Source organism: Leptopilina heterotoma, unplaced genomic scaffold (assembly GCF_015476425.1).
Source record: "Leptopilina heterotoma isolate Lh14 unplaced genomic scaffold, ASM1547642v1 Lhet_81, whole genome shotgun sequence".
Taxonomy (NCBI): Eukaryota; Metazoa; Arthropoda; class Insecta; order Hymenoptera; family Figitidae; genus Leptopilina; species Leptopilina heterotoma.
The window spans coordinates 3,317,348-3,341,909 of record NW_025111185.1 but is presented as its reverse complement, the minus strand read 5'-3'; the positions used below and the strand labels follow the sequence as shown (position 1 = coordinate 3,341,909).

Here is a 24,562-nt window from a genome sequence, read left to right as displayed (position 1 = left end):
AAAAAAAGTTATGAAACTAATATTTTGCGAGTTCTGAATAGAGTTCTGGCATCGTTGCGAAGAGTTCTAGAAGTTATTTTAATGACATTTTTCTCTAAGCCCAAAATCATAAAAATTACAGAACTTTAAAAAATTTCAACAATTAAAAATTTAGAGTTTTGAGAGTTCTGATTAGAGTTCTGGCATCATTGCGAAGAGTTCCAGAAGTATTTCTAATGACATTTTGTTTTAAATCGAAAATAAAAAAAGTTACGGGACTTTGAAATTCTCTAAAATTTTTAAATTCCGAGTTCTGAGAATTCTGAAAAGAGTCCTGGCATTGTCATAAAGAGTTCTATAAGTATTTCTAATAACATTTTGTTTTAAATCTAAAATCAAAAAGTTACAGGACTTTGAAGTTTTCAAAAAATTTCAAAATTTTATAATTCAGAGTTCTGAATTCTATTATAATTTATCCAAATAAGTCGTTTTCCTGTGGAAAGTAAATAACACAATATTTAAATACTTATTTAACAAAAAGTATTGAGTTTTTGAATAATTTAATTTAAAAATGTTGAAAAACTGAGGTTTTTCGAAAAATTGTAAGTTGACTTATCGAAAATAATTTAAAACAATAGAAAACTGTGGCGTATTTCAATATGAAATGAATTTTAGGTATATTTAAAAGAATTTAATTTTTATAAATTCGAAAAATTGTTTTTAAACATAGGTAATCGTACTTTTAAGAAATTCTAACTAAAAATTGAAAAAATATGAAATTATTGAAAATCTTAACACTATAATGTTGCAATTCAATTTTGGATAAATTACAAATTATTGCAGAAATTCAATTATTTTCAAATGTAATAGAATTCTTCGCAGAAATTCAAATATGTTTAAAAATGTTTTAAAATTCTCGTCAAAATTTCAAATATTTTTATAAATAATGAAATAATTCTCAAAAATTTAATAAAACTTTTGGCAAACTTTTAGTTACTTTCAAAAATTTTCCCCAATTCAATTATTTAAAAAAAATTTTAATAAAATTCTACGCAAACATTAAATTATTTTCATGAATAATACAAATTTCACAGGAATTAAATTATTTACAAATTTTTTATTAATTTCTTCGCAATAATTCAATTATTTTCATAAAAAAAATAAAATTTTTTACGGGTATTCAATTATTTTCATAAATAATAAAAATTATTGCAAGAATTCATTGTATTCATAAATAATAAAATTCTTGCAGGTTTTCAATTATTTTTAATACAATTTAAAATAAATTTAAAAAAAATGTAATTCTTAAAAATTTTATTAAAATTCTTCGAAATAATTGAATTATTTTAACAAATTTTGATTAAATTCTTTAAAGGAATTCAACTTTATGAAACATTTAACTATTCAATAAATTATGTTCTTGAAAAATTTTAATTTCAATTCTGTTGAAATTATTTTCAAAAATTACGCAACTCGATTAACACAATTCAATTATTTTTAAAAATTAAAAAAATTCTCGTCAATATTTCAATTATTTTCAAAAATTTTCAAATATTCAATTATTTTCAATTTTCATTATTTTCATTAGTAATAAAATTTAAATAATGGAATTCTCGTAGAATTTTATAATAAAAACTGATTTAAAAATGAATTTTATTATATATATATATGTGACGCTCCACGAGAAAAGGGACCTTATTTACTCTTGTCATAAGGTCCCTTTTCTCGTGGAGCGTCACATATATAAAATTGTTATTATTGTTGCGAATAGTATATTAAGCAACAAGAGGAGAAAGGCAGCCATTTCTTTACGGTGATTTTTGTGACACGAGTGGAGGTCGAGGGCAACATTTGGGGAATAATCATGCGCCTCTAATTGAATTTTGATAAGCGTTTAAAAAATTATTAAAAATAATTGATTCGAAGAAGAATTTTAGTTAAAATTTGTAGAAAAATGAATTGAAAATGGATTGAAATGATGAAAATAATTTTGAAGAAGTTACTGAAAATAAATTGAAAAAGAATGTTGGCAAGTTCTCTATAAGAAGAAAATTGAAATTTCGTATAAAATTGGGGTGAATTTTTATAAGTTATTTGTGTTTGCCGTACTTTAGACCAATAACAAAGTATCTTGAGTAGGATGGTCAGGAGATAATGTGTAAAGAGGTCTTCTGAGGGCAGTGAAGCGTTGTGAGCCTGTTAACCACGCATCTGTGCATCGAACCATGCGGTCTATTCAACTGTAATAGACAAAGGCAGTTTCACCTGTACTCCTACTCTATAACTGTTCCAATTGTATTGACATATTTTTATATCAGTTCAAAGTAATAAGTTTCTTACTCGAAAAACTTTAAGCGTTTCTCGATCGACAAAAATTTTATTCATTAAATGCATTTTTTTGTAATATTTATAAAATTCCATTGTTACAAAATGCAATTTTTTAAATTATATAGAAATATGTGCATGTGAAAAATGCAGAATTCTTGAGAAAAAGTTATGTTGACGTAAACGGTGGAAGTACACACACATACAATACTTTATCTTCTGAACATAAATTTTTTCCTTCTTGTAATTTTTCTTGATTTTAAATCTCTGGTGAGAATTCCTTCTAACTTATTTCTGACACTCTCGAGATTAAATTACTAATCGCTTTTATCTTACTTGAAGAATATTGCAATTTTTTTTGTTTTTAAAAATTCACCACATACTTTCAAGTGTTTCGAAAATGGGGAGAAAATATTTTACGATTTAGATTAATTCAAAAATTATAATTAAAAGTATTTCTATCCTATGCTTCATATAAAATTGCAAAATATTTTATGCTCTAGAATATATTACTGTGAATTATAATTCAGGGTTGCCACAAAAATTTTATTTTATTTTTCCATGATTTTCAGACAAAATTTTGACCTTTTCCCTGACCCTGAAGAATATTCTGATTCATTACAAAAATTATTAGATAACACAGCCACAAAAAAAAAAGTTCTGATCTGGGGGTCTCACTATGTAGACTTTATGGTTTTTGGGTCGCTGAATCCGAATCCGAGGTCCATTTAACCCCATCAGATCAGGATTTTGACATAACCTCAAAAACCCAATATGGCGGACACATTTTTGAAAAGTTTATCGGATTCGTTTGAAATTCGTTACTCGGGGGTTTTTGGGGTCGCTGATTACGAATCTGATGTCGGTTTTTCAAAATTCAAAATGAATTCTAAAATTTAAATTTAAATTTAAATTAAATTAAAATTTAATTATTATTATTATTATTATTATTATTATTATTATTATTATTATTATTATTATTATTATTATTATTATTATTTTATTTAATTTAATTTAATTTAATTTAATTTAATTTAATTTAATTTAAATTTAAATTTAAATTTTTTCCAGTACTTTTAATAAAAATCCCTGACTTTTCCCTGAACTGTGACAACCCTGTAATTATTTTTTGAATAAAGGATAATCTAAATTTTGCAATTATTATTATTTCTGATCTAAAATTCGTAATGACTTTTCTTTTCTCTGAATTGAACTGCGAAGTAAATCGAAATTTTATTAATTCAATTGCTTGCAAACGATGAGATTTCCAATGGTGGATATACGTATAGAATTACCTGAAAATTGTTTGCTAGAAGGAAGTTTCCTTAAGCGTCTTTTGTTTGTCGCTTTAAGTTCCTGGTTTCTGTAACTCGATGCGCACCCAACATAGAATGTTGGCAACATGGGTTTATGTTATGGGTTTCTATGTACAACAGGGCTTTGCGTTTCGCTTCGCTCTTATAGTTGATGTACTGTGACGGCTTTAACCAAACACGAAGTCGACTCTTACTTGGTTTTGTTGCCCATATCCAAGTTTAGAGGTACATATCTACCACAAACTTCAGATTCTATCAGTTGTTCATTAAGCACTGCGCATACAATTATGCCAACTTCCACTAACTTATTCCATATGAAAATAACACTTTGTCAGAAATATTCTCTTAATTCACACAATATAGATTATCCTGCTATAGTTGCATGTAATAAATGGTGAATCGTATATATTTTATGAAAAGATCTCCATTCCGAATTGTTTGAATACTTCCAATTTATAGTTTACGACGCTGTTCTCTCTTCAGTCTTTAAACACCTTCAAGTTCTCAATTTGATGAGATTTCAAGTTTTCAAACTTCAAGTGTCAAACTTGCAAATTGGATTTACAAGCAAGCTTTTATTAAATTTGAAAATAAAAGTTTATTGATAAAAACTTGAGGAATTTAATTTCCAAAATGTCGAAAATTTGATTTTCCCTTAAAAAAAAGAATGCATTTGTGATGATTGAAAAATGGCTTTTGAAATATGCGAAGATATTTTATAGCTTATATAAAGTGCACTTTCCGTTTATGAATTTATTTCAATCTATATTTAAGCTCTGCGTGTTGAATTTACAACCCCTAAATCTGCTTTCATATATGTTCTAAATAAAGAATTTATTTTACGATGAAATATTTCATATTTTAGCATTTTAGCATAATGTGAAATTTGATAAATTTTTTATGCTTTTGTAAATTTTTTGGTTTTTAAACTACGTGTAGACGAGGCTTTAAATCGAGACGAATTTTTAGGATAGGATCGAAAATTATGATAAATATTTATGTTATCGTATATACATGTTCTTGGATAAATTGTGCCTTTGATACTTTAAAAAATGCATCACGACCTGTTTGATCCTTTGTAAAAATAACTGTTAGAATTTTCCTGCGCATATAGATATTGTAAAATGTTCCAGACGTGACAGCAGTTTTCAAACCTTATCCGAATAACCATTTTCTCCGATTTGCCTACCTTCCCACTAATGTATACAATATCTCTCTAAAACTTGATACTTTTTTCAACTTTTATTACTATTAGGTCGTGAATTTTTATTCACTTTGACAATAAAAATAATTTATATCAGATTCTGTCGTTAAAATGGAAACCGAATCTCTTCATTACACTTTTAAATACTACAGTTTATATATCGAAAAGTTTCTCTTATTATTTCAAAATAATTTTCATTAGTAAATGTTATTTTAAGAACAATATATCATGTTTACTTTCTCTTCAGGTTTTAGTCAACTTTTTTTAGTTTTATTCCTATTATTCCTGCATTTTTTCGATTTAGTCAATTTTTACTAATTTTAGGCCTCGGGTCAGGGAATTCAGGGAAAAGTCAGAAATTTTTATTAAAAAGTACGAAAAAAAAGTTTTTAGAATTCATAAGAAAATACTGAATTTTGGAGTATTTTTTGAACAATTTTACTTCAATATTTCAAAATTAATTGAATTTTAAAAGAGTTGCGTTTACAATTTTCATCCTGTAAATAGATGAATCTCAAAAGGGTTTAATTTGAAATTTTATAAAATTTCAATTTTTAGGGTAGAGTGGGGTAAAAAAGCCATGGTGTAAAAAAGCCATTTGAGTTTTATTTAAAAACTATTAAGCCGATTTATCAGCTGTTTAGAATATAAATACTATTAGGTAATACGCAACTTTTGAATCTAGTTTGAATGTTGTACCTAGATTAATATTGTTTTTATTGTAATTTTAATTTTTTGTTGCTTTTTTGAAAACATTTTGGTGAACTTTTCAAACATATTACAGTCTGATTAAGTGAACGAATAATAAAAATAAATGTTTGTACATAAGGAGAAAAGCATACCGAAAACGTATACAATGTTAATTTTTGGAAATTGAACTGAATTAACAATTTATTTTTGCTTTTTTTAATAACTAGTCTTGGGTGTAAAAAAGCCAGGGCAAAAAATCCATTGAATATTTTGTGAAATTCACTTGTTTTCTATTTAAACTAACCTTCTTATTTTACAAAATTTCTCGTGTTTATTTAATAAAATAAATTAAACACGACGAAAAAGTAGTTCAAAGTGCATTAAAAAAATAAACAATGAATAAACGGTTGCAACGAAATATGTTATCTGTGGTGAAACTTAAAGAGAACTTCTAAAAAAGGTACGAAAAATTGGCAGTGCAAATCGAAAACAGGTAAACTCTATATAATTTTCAATTTTGCTTGCTAAAAACTCTTTCATAATTATTAAAATATTTTTCAAATAAGACTATTTGTCATATAAATAAAGGAAAACTATAAAAATACCTAAATTGATAACATGTTTTGCTAAAATCGTAGGGTGGCTTTTTCACCCCACCAGGTGGTGCAAAAAAGCCACTTACAGTGCTTCCGTAAAACTCTTATAACTTAGTCCTTTCATGAGATAAAAAATATTTCCGTCAAGAATTTTCAAGCTTAATAACTAAACTTTCAATAACAATTGGAAATTTGAGAAAATAATTTTAAATACAGATTTTACAGCATCAAAAGTAAAAATGTGGCTTTTTTACCCCACTCTACCCTACTAAATTTAAATACAAATTTTAAAGAATCTAGATTGTTGAAAAATGTTATTAATTTAAATTCTTCTGAAATTAGTAAAAAATTTTAATATATTATTTAATTAATTATTAAAAATAAAGAATAATTACATTTAAAAATTAAAAAAAAAATTCTCGTCTAGATTTATATTTTTATAATAATAATCTTTATAAATAATAAAATTCTTCTCCAAAATTCAAATATTTTCATAAATTTTAATAAATTTCTTGTCAAAATTTCAATTATTTTCAAAAATTTTCCTCAATTCAATGATTTTTGATATCATCTACAATAAATTTTAAATAAAATTTTTCAAAAGAATTCAATTATTTAAAAATAATTCCATTATTGTCATCAATAATACATTTTTTATAGGGATTCAATTATTTTCGTAAATAATAAAATTCTTTTTAGAAATTCAATTATTTTCATAAATAGTAAAACTAGTCGCAGAATAGTTATTTTTAATAGAATTTAATCGAATTTCTCAAAACTGAATTTTTTAAAAATTATAATAAAATTTTTGAAAAAGATTTCAATTTTTTAAAAAAAGTTTTTATTTAATCTGTTTATTAGAAATTAACAATTACAGTAGGATCTTTGAATAGTGCAGTTCTGAACAGTGCAGTCATTAGTGATTTGAGTATTTAGTGGTGCCCGGTATTTAGTAGTGGGGGACCCTTAATTTTCTTGACACGGACCTGAATGTTTTAGTTTTTGCACGCTTCGAACAGTGCACAATATTCCCGACGACTGCACTATTGAAAGATCCTACTGTAGTTCAATTTCATTTTTAAATAAATTTCCCGAAAGAATTTAATTATTTTCAAAAATTTTTATTTATTTTATTTAAAGTTTGGACGGACAAAAAAGTCCTTAACAAAAGAGATCTTATATTCTAAAGAAAATTACAAAAGAAATAAATCATAAGACTGGCCGAAGTAAATGAAATTTAATCAAATGATAAAATCGAGTTTTTAAGATCACTGATAAATCTGTTCTCATTTGAGTTAAAAAAATCAATGAAATCGGAATAATTGTTTGCCTCCACACTAATTCTTGAAAAAACCGAATTAGCGGCATAATTACAGCGGTGATGTTGTTCATAAAAGGGTAAATAATTACGCAATCTCCTAGTAGGCACATAAAAGTTAATTTTTAATAAGAGAGCAGGGCACTTGTACTTCTGATTGATCACTTTGTATAAAAATATCATATCATTATATAAAAATCTAGATGTTAGAGTAGGTATATTTAAAAGTCGCCTTAGTTGAAAATAATCATGACTAAAGCGATCGAATGGTATCTTTAATTTAAAAGCCATAAAGCGCAGTAACCTATTTTGTATTCTCTCAATTCTTGTTATTAAGTAATCATACCGCGGATGCCATATTACTGACAAATTCAAGATTATTTGCATTACTAAAGAAAAATAAAGACATTTCATAGCACGTTGGTTATGAAAATCAAAAGTACTCCTCGTGATAAAACCAAGTATTCTTATTGATCTGTTTACAATACTAGTAACATGGTCATTAAACGAGAAATTTGTACTTAGGGTTGACCCAAGGGCAGAGATCTGGTCCTTTCTTGTCAAATTCTTATCTTCAATAACATAATCATGGTGAATGACCAATTTTAATCTCGAGAATGATATAACGAAACATTTGGAAACATTTAGAGGTAATTTATTAAGTAGGCACCATTCTGCGAGACTATTCAGGTCATGCTGCAAGGCAAGAAAATCATCATGATTATTGATCACCTTAAATAATTTTAAGTCATCAGCATACAAAAGAAATTTGCAATAACTAAAAACTAACCGTACGTCATTAATAAATATAATAAAAAGTAAAGGACCAATAAGAGAGCCTTGAGGTACCCCCGATGTAGAGGTGAAATAGTCAGAAAAATAGTTTTAACACGTACCGAAAGAGGTCTATTTTGCAAATATGAATCAATCAAGGACAGAAAGTTACCATGAATACCAAGATTCCTGAGCTTTGCAATAAGTATTCTATGATCGACCTTATCAAAGGCTTTCAAAAAATCAGTATATATTGTGTCTATTTGATGGCCACTCTCCATATTAAGGAAAATGAAGTCAGAAAAAAGACTAAGATTAGTGTCAACAGACCTGCACTTTGTAAAACCATGCTACTCGTCTATAATTACATTTGAAACTGTAGAATAAAGAGTATCCGCAATAATACCTTCGAATACTTTAGCAAATACACTTAGTATTGTTATAGGACGGTAGTTAGCAATATCGCTTAGATCCCCCGATTTATGAATTGGGACTATAATTCCTTTTTTCCAAAAAGAAGGAAAAGTCCCAGAAGAAATTGATTTATTGAAAAGTAAGTAGAGTGGAAAAAGAAAAACAAAAGACGAGCAACATGTCTTAATAAAAAGTGGAGGTAATCCATCATGACCTGCACCCTTATTAGTATTTAAAGTTTTGAGACGAGAAAGTATAGTCTCTTGATTTACGAAAAAATTATTAAGATCAAGTTTATCAAGGTCACATGTGGGACAATGAAAAGTGTTTGTGTCAGGAGTTGTAAATACCGAGTTAAAAAAGGAAGCAAACAAATTTGCGATGTCATTAGTGTTTTCAACATATGTGTCTCTCAAATGCATAAAACTTGGGATATTTGTATACATTTATAAATGTTTTACGTCTAGAATTAACAAATTTTCAAAAATTTTTTGGATTTTTTACAATTTCAAGTTCGGTGGAACATATATAATTGTTATAACATTTTTTTGATAAAGTTTTACATAGTGATCGTAGATTAGAAAAAGACTCGTAGTCAGTGGAGAGACCACTATGTTTATATTTCAAATGTGCAAGTTTTTTATTATTTATTAGATTTTTTAATTCCGAAGTAAACCAAGGGGGGAAGGTAGAATTATATATTGTTTTTAAAGGAACGAAAAGTTCTATGGAAGTATACACATAGTCATAAAACATTTCAACGGCATTATCAATATCACAATTACAAAAAAAATAATGCTCCAATCAACATTATCCAAAAAATACATTACCGCAGCGTAATCTGCATTTCTAAAATCAAACTTATCAGTAATCGGTCCTAATGTCAAGTCTGGTGACGTTTCTATATTGTCTTCAGTAACAAACAATAAAGGAGGGTGATGTTTATCAACTTCTAACAAAATTTCATCCTGAACTAAATGTAACGAATATTCATAAAAATTGCAAAAAATAAGATCAAGTAAAGACCAATAATTATTTAAAAAAGAATTAATTTGTGGTAAATTGAAGAAATGAAGTGTGTCTGATACAATACTTGTTATTAATTTATGTAAGTTGAGAGATCAACTTACATAAAATGCTTAAAAATTGCAAAAAGGGCCAAGATTGCTATCAGAATTCCAAACAGCGTAGGGCATATTAAAATCACCAAAGAAACACACTTTTGTGGATGGAAATTTTTCAAGTACACACTCCATTGACTCACATGTAGTTTCATACATTTGAATAGTTGCATTAGGAGCCCAGTAATAAGCGGGGTGAATTAAAGTGGATTGGTACTTTTATGCCCTTAAATTCCAAACCGCAATTCCGTTTTTGTCCGCAATCTTAATGAATTTCTTTTCTATTGTTAAATTGATAATTTCTATCTAATTCCATTCTCTGTAACCACGTGACCAGAGTCTGAATCTCCAATCCACTTTAATTCACCCCTTATTACTGGGAGGAATATAATATGCACCAATACAATAATGCTCCTTATTAAAAATAATTTTAACAAATAAATGTTCAATTGAATTTATATGAGAAAATATTTGAGAGTTTCGTAAGTTAGATTTGACAGCAATTAATACACCCCCTCCTCTAGAATTGTCACTTGTATGTACACTTCTATCACAACGGTAAACATCAAATCCTACAAAACCTACAAAACCAAAAATTTCTGTAAGGAATTGAATTATTTTTAAAAATTTTAATAACATTTTTTTTTTAAATTCAATTATTTTCATAACCAATAAAGCTCATCGCAGGATTTTGTATTTAATTAATTTAATTCTCGCAGAATTTTCTAATAATTATTGATTTAAAAATGAATTTTAGTTAAAACTATAGATAATAATTGGATATTGCCAAAATTCAGTTTTAAATATTAATTGCATCTGTAAATTTTCACTTTTTTCAATTTATTGAGGTGAAGTTATTGAAAATAAATTAACGAAAATATTGAAAATATATAACTTTTACCTAAATATGAAAATAATTTCTTTCCAATTTTGAATTAATTTCCATATTTTTGTTCAGTCTACCGCATTTAGTAACTTTCCTCTTCAGAGTTCATTAGAGAAGAAATTTCAACGATAATAAACACATTGTTATGATACACTTTAGTGATGAAGAGTATAGTGGAGATAAAAAAAATACAATTGATTTATAAAAATATCTCTTTTTTTGCACTCATCACCGTTTCGATAAAATTGTAAATATTTTGTTTATCTTGTTAAACAAGTTGTACATTCAAAAAAGAAATTAAATTATGTTACCCAAAGCAATAATAATAGTTTTTAGAACAAGAAAAAATGTTGTTTTAGAATATAGAGGAATTGGAAAAATAGGAGCAATTTAACTCGATCGGTAAAGTTTATTTGTTTTAAAAAACTAATTGAAGGAATTCATTCATTTTTCTTCTCTCCACCAAGGACAATATAATTCCTTTAAAACACATTCATCACTAGCAGGAAAAAAAAATAAATGTATTTTCAGAAATCTCAAACATTTTATTAAACTTTTCATAAGAAAATACTTGACATAACGTCGTCTTAAAAAGATTTTTCAAGAATCTCGGAAGGGAAGCGAAATTATTTTCCAAACACATATTTAAAATTATTCTTTATAGTTCAAAAACTATAGCGTATTATTTATTTTAGAAAATTCTCCTTTTAAATGTTTTCAATTTTTAAATTAATAGACCTCAAAATAGGTTTGACAGAAACTAGGAAAACTGTTTGGACCCTTGCTTTCTAATTAAAAAGAAAGAAAATAAGAGTGAAAATGTAGCTATCGAAAAACTAAATTTTACGACTAAAAAAAATCAGGGCTCGAACTAGGTCCATAAATCCTGTAAAATTCCGTACATTTGCTACAAGTCCGTAGAAGTCAGTTTTCTTAAAGAAAGGTCCGTAAAGTCCGTAATTTGATAAAAAAAAAGGACGAAAGTTCGTAAATTGTACGATATAATTTGGAGGATTTTAGAGAAATTACAAATGATTGCAGAAATTCAATTATTTTCAAAAGTAATAAAATTCTTCTCAAAAATTCAATTATGTTCACAAATTTTTAAAAATTAACTTCAAAATTTCAATTATTTTTAGAAATAATAAAAATTTTGGCAAAATTTCAATTATTTTTAAAAATATTTCTCAATTGAATGATATTCAATATCTACTATTTAAATAAAATTTTCGAAAGGAATTCAATTATTTTAAAAAAATAAAATTAAATTCTACCCAAAAATTAAATTAAAAAAAATTTTTCTAAATTAATTAATTAATTAATTAATTTAAAAATTTAATTAAAATTTAATTATTTGCATAAAATAATACAAATTTCACAGGAATTAAATTATTTACATATTTTGTATAAATTTCTTCTAAATAGTTCAATTATTATTTTCATAAATAATAAAATTTTGACAAGGATTCAATTATTTTCAGAAATAATAAAATTCTTCGCAAGAATTCAAATATTTTCATAAATAATAAAACTCAATGCTGAATTTCAATTATTTTTAATACAATTTTAATAAAATTCCTCGAAAACATTAATTATTCTTAAAACTTTTATTAAATTTCGTTAAAAGAATTCAATTACTTAAAAATTTGTTGATAAAATTCTTTATGAGAATTCAATTATTTTTATAAATTATAGAATTCATCGCAGAATTTCATTTATACTTTTAATACAATTTTAATCAAATTTCTCGAAAAATGTAATTATTCATAAAAATTTTATTAAAATTCGTCAAAAGAATTCAATTATTTAAAAATTTGTTGATAAAATTCTTTATGAGAATTCAATTTTAAAAAACATTCAATTATTCAATAAATTATTTTTTTTTGTATTTAAATAATAATTGAATTTTAGTAGAATTTTCTAATATAAAAATCGATTTAAAGATAAATTTCAGTTAAAATTTTAGATAATAATTAAGTATTAAAAGCAATATAGCGTGAATTTTTAACAAATAATTGAATTTTGAAATTAATTTTTTTGAAAAAGTTTAATTGAATTTTTTTAAAATTATTTAAAGTTTTTATTTTCTAATATATATTTAATTGAAGAATTTACGAATAATAGAAATTCCGTAAAGTTGAATATTGTAAACAGATGGATTAGAAAATTGTCAAAGAACTTTTTCGAAAATTATTAAAAACTAGCAACAATTCGCGCGGCTAATTTTTTACTTACATTTTCAAATAAAATTAGCAATAAATGTTAGAAATAATAGAATTTCAAAATTTTCTAATTTAAATTTTTGTTGAAGACACTAAAAAAATTCAATTTTGGAGAAATGAAAAATAATTGCAGAAATTCAATTATTTTCAAAAGTAATAAAATTCAATTATATTCAAAATTTAAAAAAAAATTCTTGTAAAAATCCCAATTATTAAAAAAAATTTTAATAAAATTGAAGGCAAACATTTAATTAGTTTCATCAATAATAAAAATTTCACTACATATTGTTTACAAAAGTGTGATAAATTTCTTCGCAATAATTCAATTATTTACATAAATAATAAATTTTTTTTTAAGGAATTCAATTATTTTCATAAAAAATAATTAAAAATTCTATTAAGGGCATTTGAACCATTATGACGTCACAATTTTAAAACTCATGCTTTGCACACATTGTGACGTTATAATGGTTCAAATGCCCTTAAACATTAATTAAATTGAAATGATGAAAATAATGTTGAAGAAGTTACAATAACAATATTCTTATAATATAAAATAAATAATAAAAATGTCACAGGAATTCAATTATTTACAAATATTTTATAAATTTCTTCGAAATAATTCAATTATTTACATAAATAATAAAAAAAAATTTAAGGAATTTAATTATTTTCTTAAAAAATTCTAGAAAATATTAATGATAATGATTTTATCACTCGGTCATCTTTGATTATTATTAAACAACAGGAAGAAATCAATTACTCCGAGTCGAAGACTCGGAGCAATCGATATCTTCATGTTTTTATATAATAATACTTTTATAAATTGCTCAATTTTTTTTCTTTATTTTTTAAAAATTTTAAAAATTTCAATTTCATTTTCAATTAAAATTTGTAATTGACAAATAAAATTTATAAACATTTTTTTTTCGAGAATATGCATTGTTTTTTTCGCAAATAAAGCAATTAGTTTGTAATACAATAAACAAAATTTATTTGTTAATAATTTTTTTAGCATTTTTTAATTTGTTAATTTCAAATATTATTTTATTATAAATTATGAAAAAATACCTGCATATTTTCGATTTGTCGAACAATATTTTTTAAAGCAAAAAAAAAAAGACTAGACTATAACTAACTAGAAAAACTAACAGAAAAAATGAAAGAATGAAATACGAAGATTATTATAGTTAATAAATAATTAATAATTTGTTTAAAGAAGAATTTTTAACTAAAATTCTTCTTTAATTGAAATTATGACATTTACATTTTTGTCAGTAATTGGTCCGTAAATGGTCCATAATTTTTCGTTTTTGGTTCAAGTCCTGAAAAAATTAATTTCAGTCAATTTAATGTGCAAAAAAAGTAGTTTATTTACTTTATGGTTAACGGAAAATTTTAATTATGTATTTCTCTGATTTTCAGAAAGAATATTAACTACTTTTTTATACTGGTAACAATTTAAATTCTTAATTTCTTCTAAAATTGAATTACTTTGTAAATTTTCAGTTGTAATTTTTCTAAAACCCTATATTATTTCAAGTGGAAAATTTCTGCAGTATTTACATTTTTCTAATTTTACTTGAAACGCAGAAAAGTTTGAAGAAGTGTCTTTTTTATGGTTTTTTACATTTTTATTAGAATTTTCTATTGAAGTGAATAAAATGCCTGGTTTTTTTCTCGTTGCAGCCGGAGAATTGTATTGCAACATATGAGCCACACGCTTACTGTGTTGTTTATTCAACAACCGATAGGTCGTCGATTCAGATGGCTGAAGAAGTCCTTCAAACGCTTTGGCGCAGCGATCATGTATCCGCTCGAGCAGTTATCCTTGTTGGAAACAAAGTTGACCTAGTCAGGTGCCGATTGGTGTCGACTGAAGGTACGTGCAATTATTGTTCGTTGCTACCTCACACACACACACACACTCACACTGCATCTCTCCTTTTGACAAATCCATTTCACATATATACACACATTTTATAGTTTAAAAACAAAAAAAAATCCTAAATTAAAACACATCATTAAAATTTATATATTCACAAAAAAACATCCCTTAAATTCAATAACTGGAAAAATTGTCTCGCATCATAACGAGAAAATTTTTCTCAATGCAATATTTTTCAATAATCCAAACAACTGTTATTTCAAAAAAAGCAATTACAATATTTTTATTCTTTTTTTTTCTTTTTTTTTGTCAATTCAAAATCAAGAGAAATTATTGGATTACTGGCAATTAATTGAAATCAACCTCTAAATGATTGTGGAAAGTATGTTTCTTTTTAATTGAGTTTTTCATGTTGATTAAAATTACAAAAACCATTCGCAATTGAGTTTGCTTTCGTTTTGTATTGATTGCAATTTACATAATATTTTTCGGTGAAATATTCTTGATATTTAAAAGAGCATGCAAACAATAATATCTGCTTTGAAAAAAACTTTCGGTCAAATTAATTGAAACTTTCATAAAAGACTCAAAATGTTTCCTAGGAAATATTCCATTTTTTTATTGCAGGCTTCGCAATTTTAAAAAAGTAGCAAAAAGCAGCTTTAAGACTATAAAAAGAGTATAGTAAAAAAGTAGATATATCGTAAATATAAATTTGACGACTAAAAAACTAGATTTATATTTGATTTCAGTTGATTGACAATAATCACAAAAATTTGATTCTGTATTTTCCTCAGATTTTCCTGATTTCTATAAAAAATACCAACTTTTTTTCGTATCTGGTAATAACATAAATTCTAAATTCTAAAATTCAATTATTTACTGCTTTTTAGTTAGAATTCTTCGAAAATACTGCTCTAGTTCAAAATAATTTTTAAAATGAAAGAAAAAAAGATCTTCTTACTCACGAGAATTTAACTATTAAAAAAAAATTTAATTACAATTCATCAAAAAGCTCATTTTTTCCTAATTTCAAAATTAAATTAAGGACAATAATTCTTGTAAAAAAAATGTTTAATAATTATTCTAATTTACTTTTCCGCAGGAATTATAATTTTTCAAAATTCTAATGTAAAATCACTATACGAAATTTAACTATTGCCAAAAATGACAACTGTAATAATTCTTCCAAAATTCAATTTTTTAATAAAATTATTCAAAACTTTAATAATTTTTCAGAAAAATAATAAATTGGTAATTTTTAAAAGTAAATATTTAAATAATATTACAGTTTAAAAAAAAATTAAAATTTTTAAAGATTTCAATTTTTTAAATATTTTAGAATTGAATTATATTTCTAAACATTCACACTAAAACGGTTTGAATATTCAATTATTATCTAAAAATTTAATTGAAATTTATTTTCAAATCAATTCTTATTAGAAAGTTCTACGAGAATTTAATTATTTAAATTTTAAATTCATTGCTGGAATAAGTGATTATTTCTTAAAATTCCATTCTTATAAAGAATTTTATCAAAATTTTAGAAAATAATTAAATTCCTTCGAAGAATTTTAATTTTTATTAAATTCTTTTAAGTAATTCAATTCACTTTTTAAAAATTAATTTCATTTTTCGAGAAATTCATTTAAAACTGTATTAATAATAATTGAAATCCTACGAAAAATTGTATTATTTAAGAAAATAATTGAATTCGTGGAAAGAATTTTATTAAAATTTTTGAAAGTGAATGAATTTTTTAGGAGGATTTTTTATTTTTTTGTATCAAGAAATTTAAATAAAATTGTATTGAAAGTAATTGAATTTCTGCAAAGAGTTTTAATATTTATAAAAATAATTGAATTTTTGGGATGAATTTTATTAAAATTTTTTAAAATAATGGAATTTCATCGAGAATTTTTTTAAATTGTCAATTGAATTCCTGTAAAAAAAATTTATTATTTTTGAAAATAATTGAATTTTTTGGAAAATTTATTATTTAAATTTATTATTTTATATGGAGAAATTTAATATTTATAAAAATAATTGAATTTTTGAGAAGAATTTTATTAAAATTTTTGGAAATACCTAATTAAATTATTTGACGAATTTCATTAGAATTTTTAAAAATATGTAATTGAATTCCTACGAGAAATTTTATTCAAATTGTATTGAAAATAATTGAATTCTTGAGAAGAGTTTTATTACAATTTTTAATAATAATTTAATTGTTTCATAAAAAATGAAAATTTTTTTAGGAATTTTATTAACATTTTTTAAAAAAATTCAATTCCTTCTAGAAATTTTAGTAAAATTTTTGAAAATAATTAAATTCTTTCAAAGAATCTCATTAAAATATTTTAGATTTTTTTTACAATGAAAAAAACTTTCGATCAAATAAATTGAAACTTTCAGGAAAGACTCAAAGTGTAATTAAAAAAAATAAAATTTCCTAGAAAACATTTTTTCCTTTTTTCATTGCATTAAGAATTTTTTTTTTATGTTGAAAAGAATACTTTTTCAAATTAATTGAATCTTTCAGGAAAGAATTAAAAAGGTAATTCTGAAAAAAAGTTTCATTACATTGAGAATTTTTTTGTATTTTGAAAAAAAACTTCACAGAGAAAACAATATATATTTATTATACAGTCAACCAAAAATTCTTTTTGAATTAAATATAATAATTTTGATTTAATAATTTTATTTATTTAATAATAATTTAAAAATATGTTTAATACAAATATATTTTTGAATTAAAAAATGTTTTTCTCAGTGTTTGGGCGAAATTATTGAAACTTTCAGAAATGACTCAAAATGTAATTCTGAAGAAATGTTCAATATTTTTTTATCATGGCGGATGAAACTTTGAGACTTACATTTTGAGGCTTTCCTGAAAGTTCCAATTAATTAGCCTTAAAATTTAGTTGAAAATATATTTTGTGCCTGGTCCAATTGTGTAAGCATGTGATTGCCTCGGCAAATATAGACATTCGACATTACAGATCCCAAAGTGTTGGGACGATGCAAAGCCCAGGTTTACAAATTCACTGAATTCTCCAGAGCCAAGAGCTGGCTAATTATCCGTTAAATCAAAACCTTTGTTGCAGAGGGTAAATCCATGGCCTGCTCGTACGACTGCAAGTTTGTGGAAACCTCCGTCATGATCAATCACAACGTGGACGAGCTTCTCGTGGGACTTTTGACTCAGATTCGACTCAAGCTCGAGAATCCCGAACGGACGCGTGACCTATTTAGAAAGAGATCCCGCAAGAATCGCAGCAGATCACCACTGGGATCGTGTTCAGAAAATAATTCGCCCAAGAAATATCGCGGCAGTCGAACCAGTACCAGTCTTAAAGTGCGAAATCTGTTGGGCAAAGTTTGGGCGAGAGACAGCAAGTCCAAGAGCTGCGAGAATTTACACGTTCTGTAAAAGAAAAACAATTATATATACACTGATTGTGAGCTGAACTTTTTCACGTCGTCTTTCCATGGGGACTAAAGCGCAACTTTGGTGAGAAACTCTCACTTACACCAAACTAAAGAAAAAACAAGCACAATCCTATTAAACTCGCTTTAATTGTCTGATAAGCTTTTTTGTTCTATAGAAAATTAATTTCGAACTTTGTCGCTAAAATGGTAATTTACTCTTTCTGATAAAACAATCTAAGCTCCTCTGTTTTAGAGACTTCAAATTTTAATGACCTCTACTAAATTGCGTCACATCTGGCATTTTTTTTCTTATAAAGTTTTAATTCATGAAAAAAAGTCTACTAAAACTTCCAGTAAAAAAAAAAAACTATTAAACTAAATTGAGAAAATTTTACTGCTTTGATAACTGGACGAGGTTCCAATAATTTGTATTTACAGAGAAACTCTATTAACATAAAAATTGAAAAACTTCACATTCATTTTTTTTTAAATTGTTGAAAAGCAAAAATTTTTCATTCCTACACTTTTTCTGCTGTTTATAATTTAATTTCTCTCTTCTATTCAGGCTTCGCACTCATCTACTGAAATCTAAAATTCACAAATTTCTTTACGAATCTATTTTAAACAAATTTTTGCGAAACAACTTATTCCATTTCTTATTATGCAAATTACAATTTTTTTTTATTTTTAAAATTAAACTTTAATTTTTATACAGGTATAATTCTGTGGAAGAAAGGCATAACAGCATAACTGACATTTTTATCAAATTTGAGATAACATCAGATTTGTATATATTTAATATTGCTCTTCAAAGTTCAATAGCTGAAAAATCATTAAAATGGTTATTAATGTAGAAAATAATGGAAAACATAATCGCATAATTGCGTTTTTGACAAAAGGAGACCAGCATAATAACATAACTGCATTCAGCTTAAAAAACAATTGACATAATTAAAAATGAAAATAACCTTTATGAATAAAAACAATAAGAATTTTGTAATAAAATGTTTTTAGTAAAATACATTTTTCGTACTTTAAATTAAATATATTTATTTTAATAAGACTGGAACAAATTTTTTATAGCATAAATTGTGCATTTAATTATGTACTTATTTTTAAGGGTATTTCTATTCTAAAAAATTTTGGAAAGTATTTAAAAAAATAAATTGAAAAATTCTTTAAGTTGAACAGTAAAGTAAATTTTTTTCTCGTTTCAATAAATTAAAAACATTTTATAAAAAAATAAATTTTATAACTAAATAAACTCTTATAATTTTTTCTAACGAATTAATAGTTTAATTTGTCTTTGTATGAAAAATTTTTTAATTATGACAAATCAAACCAAAATAAATTGTGACATTAAAAGTGTCTGAAGTTGGACTCATATACAATCTGAACTTGCATAACCGCATAAGTGCAATAAAACTCATGATTCCGATGAAAAATTATCAAAATTTATATCAAATCGTGTGTTTTATTAAATGTTATAAAAGAATTTTGAAAATATTTTAAATAATAATACTAAATGCAAAAGACCGAACAAATCTGTTGATTTTCTGAATTGACAGAAGTGAGAGAACATTAAAATTAATTTATCTCGTTATCATGACAAATGCAGTTATGCTGTTATGCCTTTCTTCCACAGAATTTCAGACACAATATTTCACGAAAAGATTCAATTATTTTTTTTAATTTTCCAAAAGAATTGAATTATTTTCTAAAATTTTAATAAATTCGTCGAAACAATTCAATTATTTTTAAAAATATTAATATTCTTCGCAAGAATTTGTAAAAAATTCAATTTTCAAAAATTATAGATAATAAAATTCTTGCCAGAAATTCAATTATTTATTTCCATTAATAATAAAATTCTTCTCAAGAATTCAATTATTTTTAATACAATTTTAATAGAATTTTTCAATGAAATTCAATTTTTTTAAAAAAATTTAATAATAAAATTCGTCAAATGATTTTAATTATTTTCAAAAATTGTAATAAAATTCTTGTCCGAAATTCAATTATTTTTATTAATAATAAAATTTTAATAGGATTTTTCAATGAAATTCAATTATTTAAAAAAATTGTAATAATAAAATTCGCCAAAAAATTTAATAAAATAAATTCTTCTCAAGAATTAAATTATTTTTAATTTTTTTTAAACATTGAAATTCTTTGCAGGAATTTAATTACTTTCAATACAATTTTGTTAAATTTCTCGATATAAAATACTTCATCCACGAGGAAGCAATATTTAAAAAATTCGTCAAAAAAATTCAATTTTCAAAAGTTTTAGGTAATAATTATTAATCATTTGTTTTCGTAAATAATAAAATTCTTCACAGGAATTTAATTATTTGTAATACAATTTAAATAAAATTCTAAAAATTATTTCAATTATTATCAAAAATTTTTCTCAAGAATTCCATTATTTTTAGAAATATTAAAATTCTTCGCAGGAATTCAATTGAACCGCCGGATCGTAGAAGGGCATATAGCCCATTTGAATTACATTGGCTATATGCCCTTCTACGATCCGGCGGTTCAATTACTAACATTACAATTTTTTTTAAATTTCTGGATATTAAAAAATAAAAAATTCCGTTTTTTTCAAAAATTGTAATCAAATTCTTGCCAAAAAATTCAATTATTTTTAAAAATAGTAAAATTGTTCGCAGGAATTCTATTATTTTCAACACAATTTTAATAAAATTTAATAAAAACAATTAAAATTTTAATTTATAATTATTAACCGACAAATTAAAATTTTTTTAAATAATTCACAGAAAATCTTCAATAGAATTTAATAACGATTTACAAAAATTTTAATAAAATTCTTCAAAGGAATTCAATTATTATCAAATTTTTGGATAGAATTCTTTGCAAAAATTTAATGCTTTTCAATAAATTAGTTTTAAAATTGTAAATATTTAAAAAGAAAAAATATTTAAAAAGTTAGGAAACTAAGAAGTAAACAACAAAATTTTAGACATAAACAAAAGTTTTTCCTGTAGAAAAGTAAATAACAATAAAGTATTTAAATATTTTCCTAACAAAAATTTCTGAGATTTTGAATAGTTTAATTTAGAAATTCTAAGAACAATGAGGTTTTAATCAATTATTTATTTGTGTATTTATGTAATTCAATTCTCTTAGTTGAATTCTGATGAGAATTAGTTTGAAAGAGAATTTTAGTTCAAATTTTGAAAAAGAATCGAATTTTGGTAGAATTACAGTAGTAATTTTTATAAATAATTAAATTTCAAAAGATTTTACATTCAAATTATTTAAAATGAATTAATTTAGCGGAAGAATAAATAAATATTTAAATATTTATTTAACAGAAATTATTTAAATTGTATAATTGAACTTAGAAATTTTGAAAAATATGAGGTTCTTTAAAATATTATATTCAAAACTTTTTGAAGATAGTTGGAATCCCAAAACTAATTTCAAATTGAAGTTGGAAATTTAAAATTTAAATTCAAATTTAAATTTTTGGAAATTTAAAATTTAAATTGATATTTAAATTAGAAATTTAAAATTGGAAGCCAAATTTAAATTAGAAATTTAAAATTGAAGTTAAAATTTAAATAAGTATTTTTGTTAAATATTTAATTAAAATTTTTATATTTTAAAGAATTTAATTTTTTTACTTTTAAAAATTATTTTGAAATATAATCGTATTTTTGAAGAATTCCTACTGAAAATTTGCTAAATAATTAAATTTTGGAAAAAATTAAGAATTGAAGTTGTTACCAAAATAGGAAAAGTAATTCTTTCTGGAAATTGGAGAAATACATAATCAAATTTTTCTGTTAACTATGAAGAAAATGAAATACTTTTTTTGCACATTAAATCGATTGAACTAAATTTTTTCAGTCATCAAACTTAATTTTTCAATAGCTATACATTTTCTTTCTTTTCAGTCATATAAAGCAACGTTTTTCTACTTCTTTTTTAATTAATTAACGAGTGCGAAACCTATCTATCTAATTATCAAATTTTTAATTCACTCTCAAAATCTGAATTAGCGAGAATTTTATCCAATGATTTTGATGAATTAGTAATTACATTACCAGCTGTAAATCAATTAAATTTTACCAATGATTAGAAAGAAAAAACCATTTGTTCAGTAATTAATTAGTAAAATTGAATTAATTCATTAACAAATACTCCATGATTGATTGAAATTTTGTTAAAATGTTTACTAATTCAGATAGAGAGTAGCAAATGATGATTTTGAAAAAGTAAATGAATAATACAATATTCAATTAATGTTTGTGCGGGACTCGAGTGTGCGTCCTTAATTGAATTGTGTTATTTTTACTATTTTGAAACACATCATTATTTTTTAACTGATATATGAACTGTTTATTTAATCATGCATGAATTGAATAATTTAGTTTTGCAGATGCGTTCATGAGAAATCATCGGCGACATTTTATCTCTCGTGAATTAACAGATAATAAAATATACAACACATCAGAATCTGGTCACATGAATTATTTTCTATGGTGAATTTCAAAGATAGAAAAGAAAATCTCGCCTGCGATTTAGTCAACGATCATAAAGAAAAAAAACGTACGTTTAAAAGAAAAATACTCTTAACTTATTGTATATCTCTGAATTGTTGGCATTTTCAATTATGATTCAAAGAAATTAGAAAGAAATTAGATTTAAAAAAATGATTAAGTAATTATTCCAGTTTTGTTATTATTAGCATTGAACTAGCTGAATATAAGTTAATAAAAAAGTATTATCTTTTTTGAAAAAAGGAATATTTGTCCGAATAAGCATTTTTGCGCCAACTGTTCATGCGAAAGATTTTTCCTTGATATACATAGTTAAGGAGAGAGAAAAGAATGTATGCTAGAGTCTGCAAATGTGATATTCTTTTTCTTGTTTTAGTTTCATGTCTTTTGAAGCGCTTCCCTCTTACTTTCAGAAAAATATTCAGCGCTCCAAGGCAATTTCGCGATTTTACTATTGTAAAAGTAGTTCAAAAATTGGGTGAATAAAAGGAAAATATTAAGAGACTGTAGTTGCTAGAAATGTTTAGATAAGTCATTATTCGCTCGCCTTCCTACGAGTCGGTATTAATTTCGAGTTGTCGAACTCAATTAAAAAGAAAAAAGAAGCGAAAATTAGCGAGGTCCAAAAAAAGAGTCCACGATTCAAAATTATTTTCACACCTATTTTAAAGTATAGACAAAAAAGTAGAACTCTAAAAGAAACTAAAAAAAAAAAAATCAGAAATAATGGGTACCCGAAAATTATACCCGCTGTATTTTTTAACCCTTATCCATTTTTGAATACGCTTGATCTATATAAAAAATAACCTTATATATGTATATCCAAGATTGTCGTTATTAATCGACGACCAATAAATCTTTTGGTCAATCCAGGTTATAACACGTATGAATTTACACAATTTTTTACATTACTATTTTGTACGTCGACAGATTAAAAATATTATACCTAATTAATAAAACGTGTTGTTGCTTTTCAAGAAACGGACGACGTTTCGAAAATCGAAAAGAAATTCAGTTTGTGAAATCACGTTTTTAAAAAAAATCGTTTATTAAAAATCCTATATAATAAATAAATAAAAACTCGAGGAAGTTAATGAACGAGCAATTTTAGATAAATATAAATTTTTTGAATTTAATGCGAGCATGCGAGGTCCACTAGTTAATAAGTGTATATTATATCACGCAATATAACACCATTATTAATAAAAATAATTATAATAATAATAATTAATAATTATTACAAGATTTTCATTGAAGATTTGAATAAATAATAAAAATGATAGATAATCGGAAAAATGTTATTTGGAATATTTATCACTATTTAATTCTACTAAAAAATAGAATATTCAAATATTAAATTTTCATTCTTTAAGAAAAACTTTGATGGCCTATTTTTTTTTCTTGTATTGTATTGGATATTTGTCAATTTGATAGGAACATTCTCTCGAATGGAATCAATGGAATTTAGATTAAAAATTATGTGAATATCCATTTACAAGACTTATTAAAACTATATTAAAAAAATACGTTAAAAGGCTCTCAATGTATTTCTTAATAGATAGATCATCGAGTGTTCCGTTTCGCTGTTACATTTCTAAAAAAAATTCCTTTCATTAGAAAAGGAAAGAATTGACAAAATGCCCAAAAAGCAAATATTGTCGACATGTTTGTTAACTTAGATTTCAATGCACAGTGTGTTTTGTTTCCAATCTTTCGTCATTGAAGCTCGACTCTCTCATTCTGTATAATTAAAAATTTTCCATTTCTAAATTTTTTCTAATCGAATTATATTCGAATTCTACGTTAATTTTTGGATGCAAAATTTAAATGTAAAATTTTAATGAAAATGGCAGTTTTACTTTACT

General features: G+C 24.3%; 1 protein-coding gene across 5 annotated transcripts in view; it reads left to right on the top strand.

Moving 5' to 3' along the window:
• Positions 1–23,982, top strand: part of LOC122511255 (rhoGEF domain-containing protein gxcI-like) — a 228,536-nt gene extending 204,554 nt beyond the window's left edge. For 4 of the 5 annotated variants that reach the window (XM_043626395.1, XM_043626393.1, XM_043626394.1 and 1 more), the window contains exons 10-12: positions 14,535–14,727; positions 17,841–18,247; positions 22,569–23,982. In XM_043626395.1, the coding sequence (XP_043482330.1) occupies positions 14,535–14,727; positions 17,841–18,166 (519 nt within the window). In that variant the 3' untranslated portion in view covers positions 18,167–18,247; positions 22,569–23,982. The remainder of the gene's footprint in view (positions 1–14,534; positions 14,728–17,840; positions 18,248–22,568) is intronic. The other variant, XM_043626396.1, reaches the window with a different exon arrangement.
• The last annotated feature ends 580 nt before the right edge of the window (positions 23,983–24,562 follow it).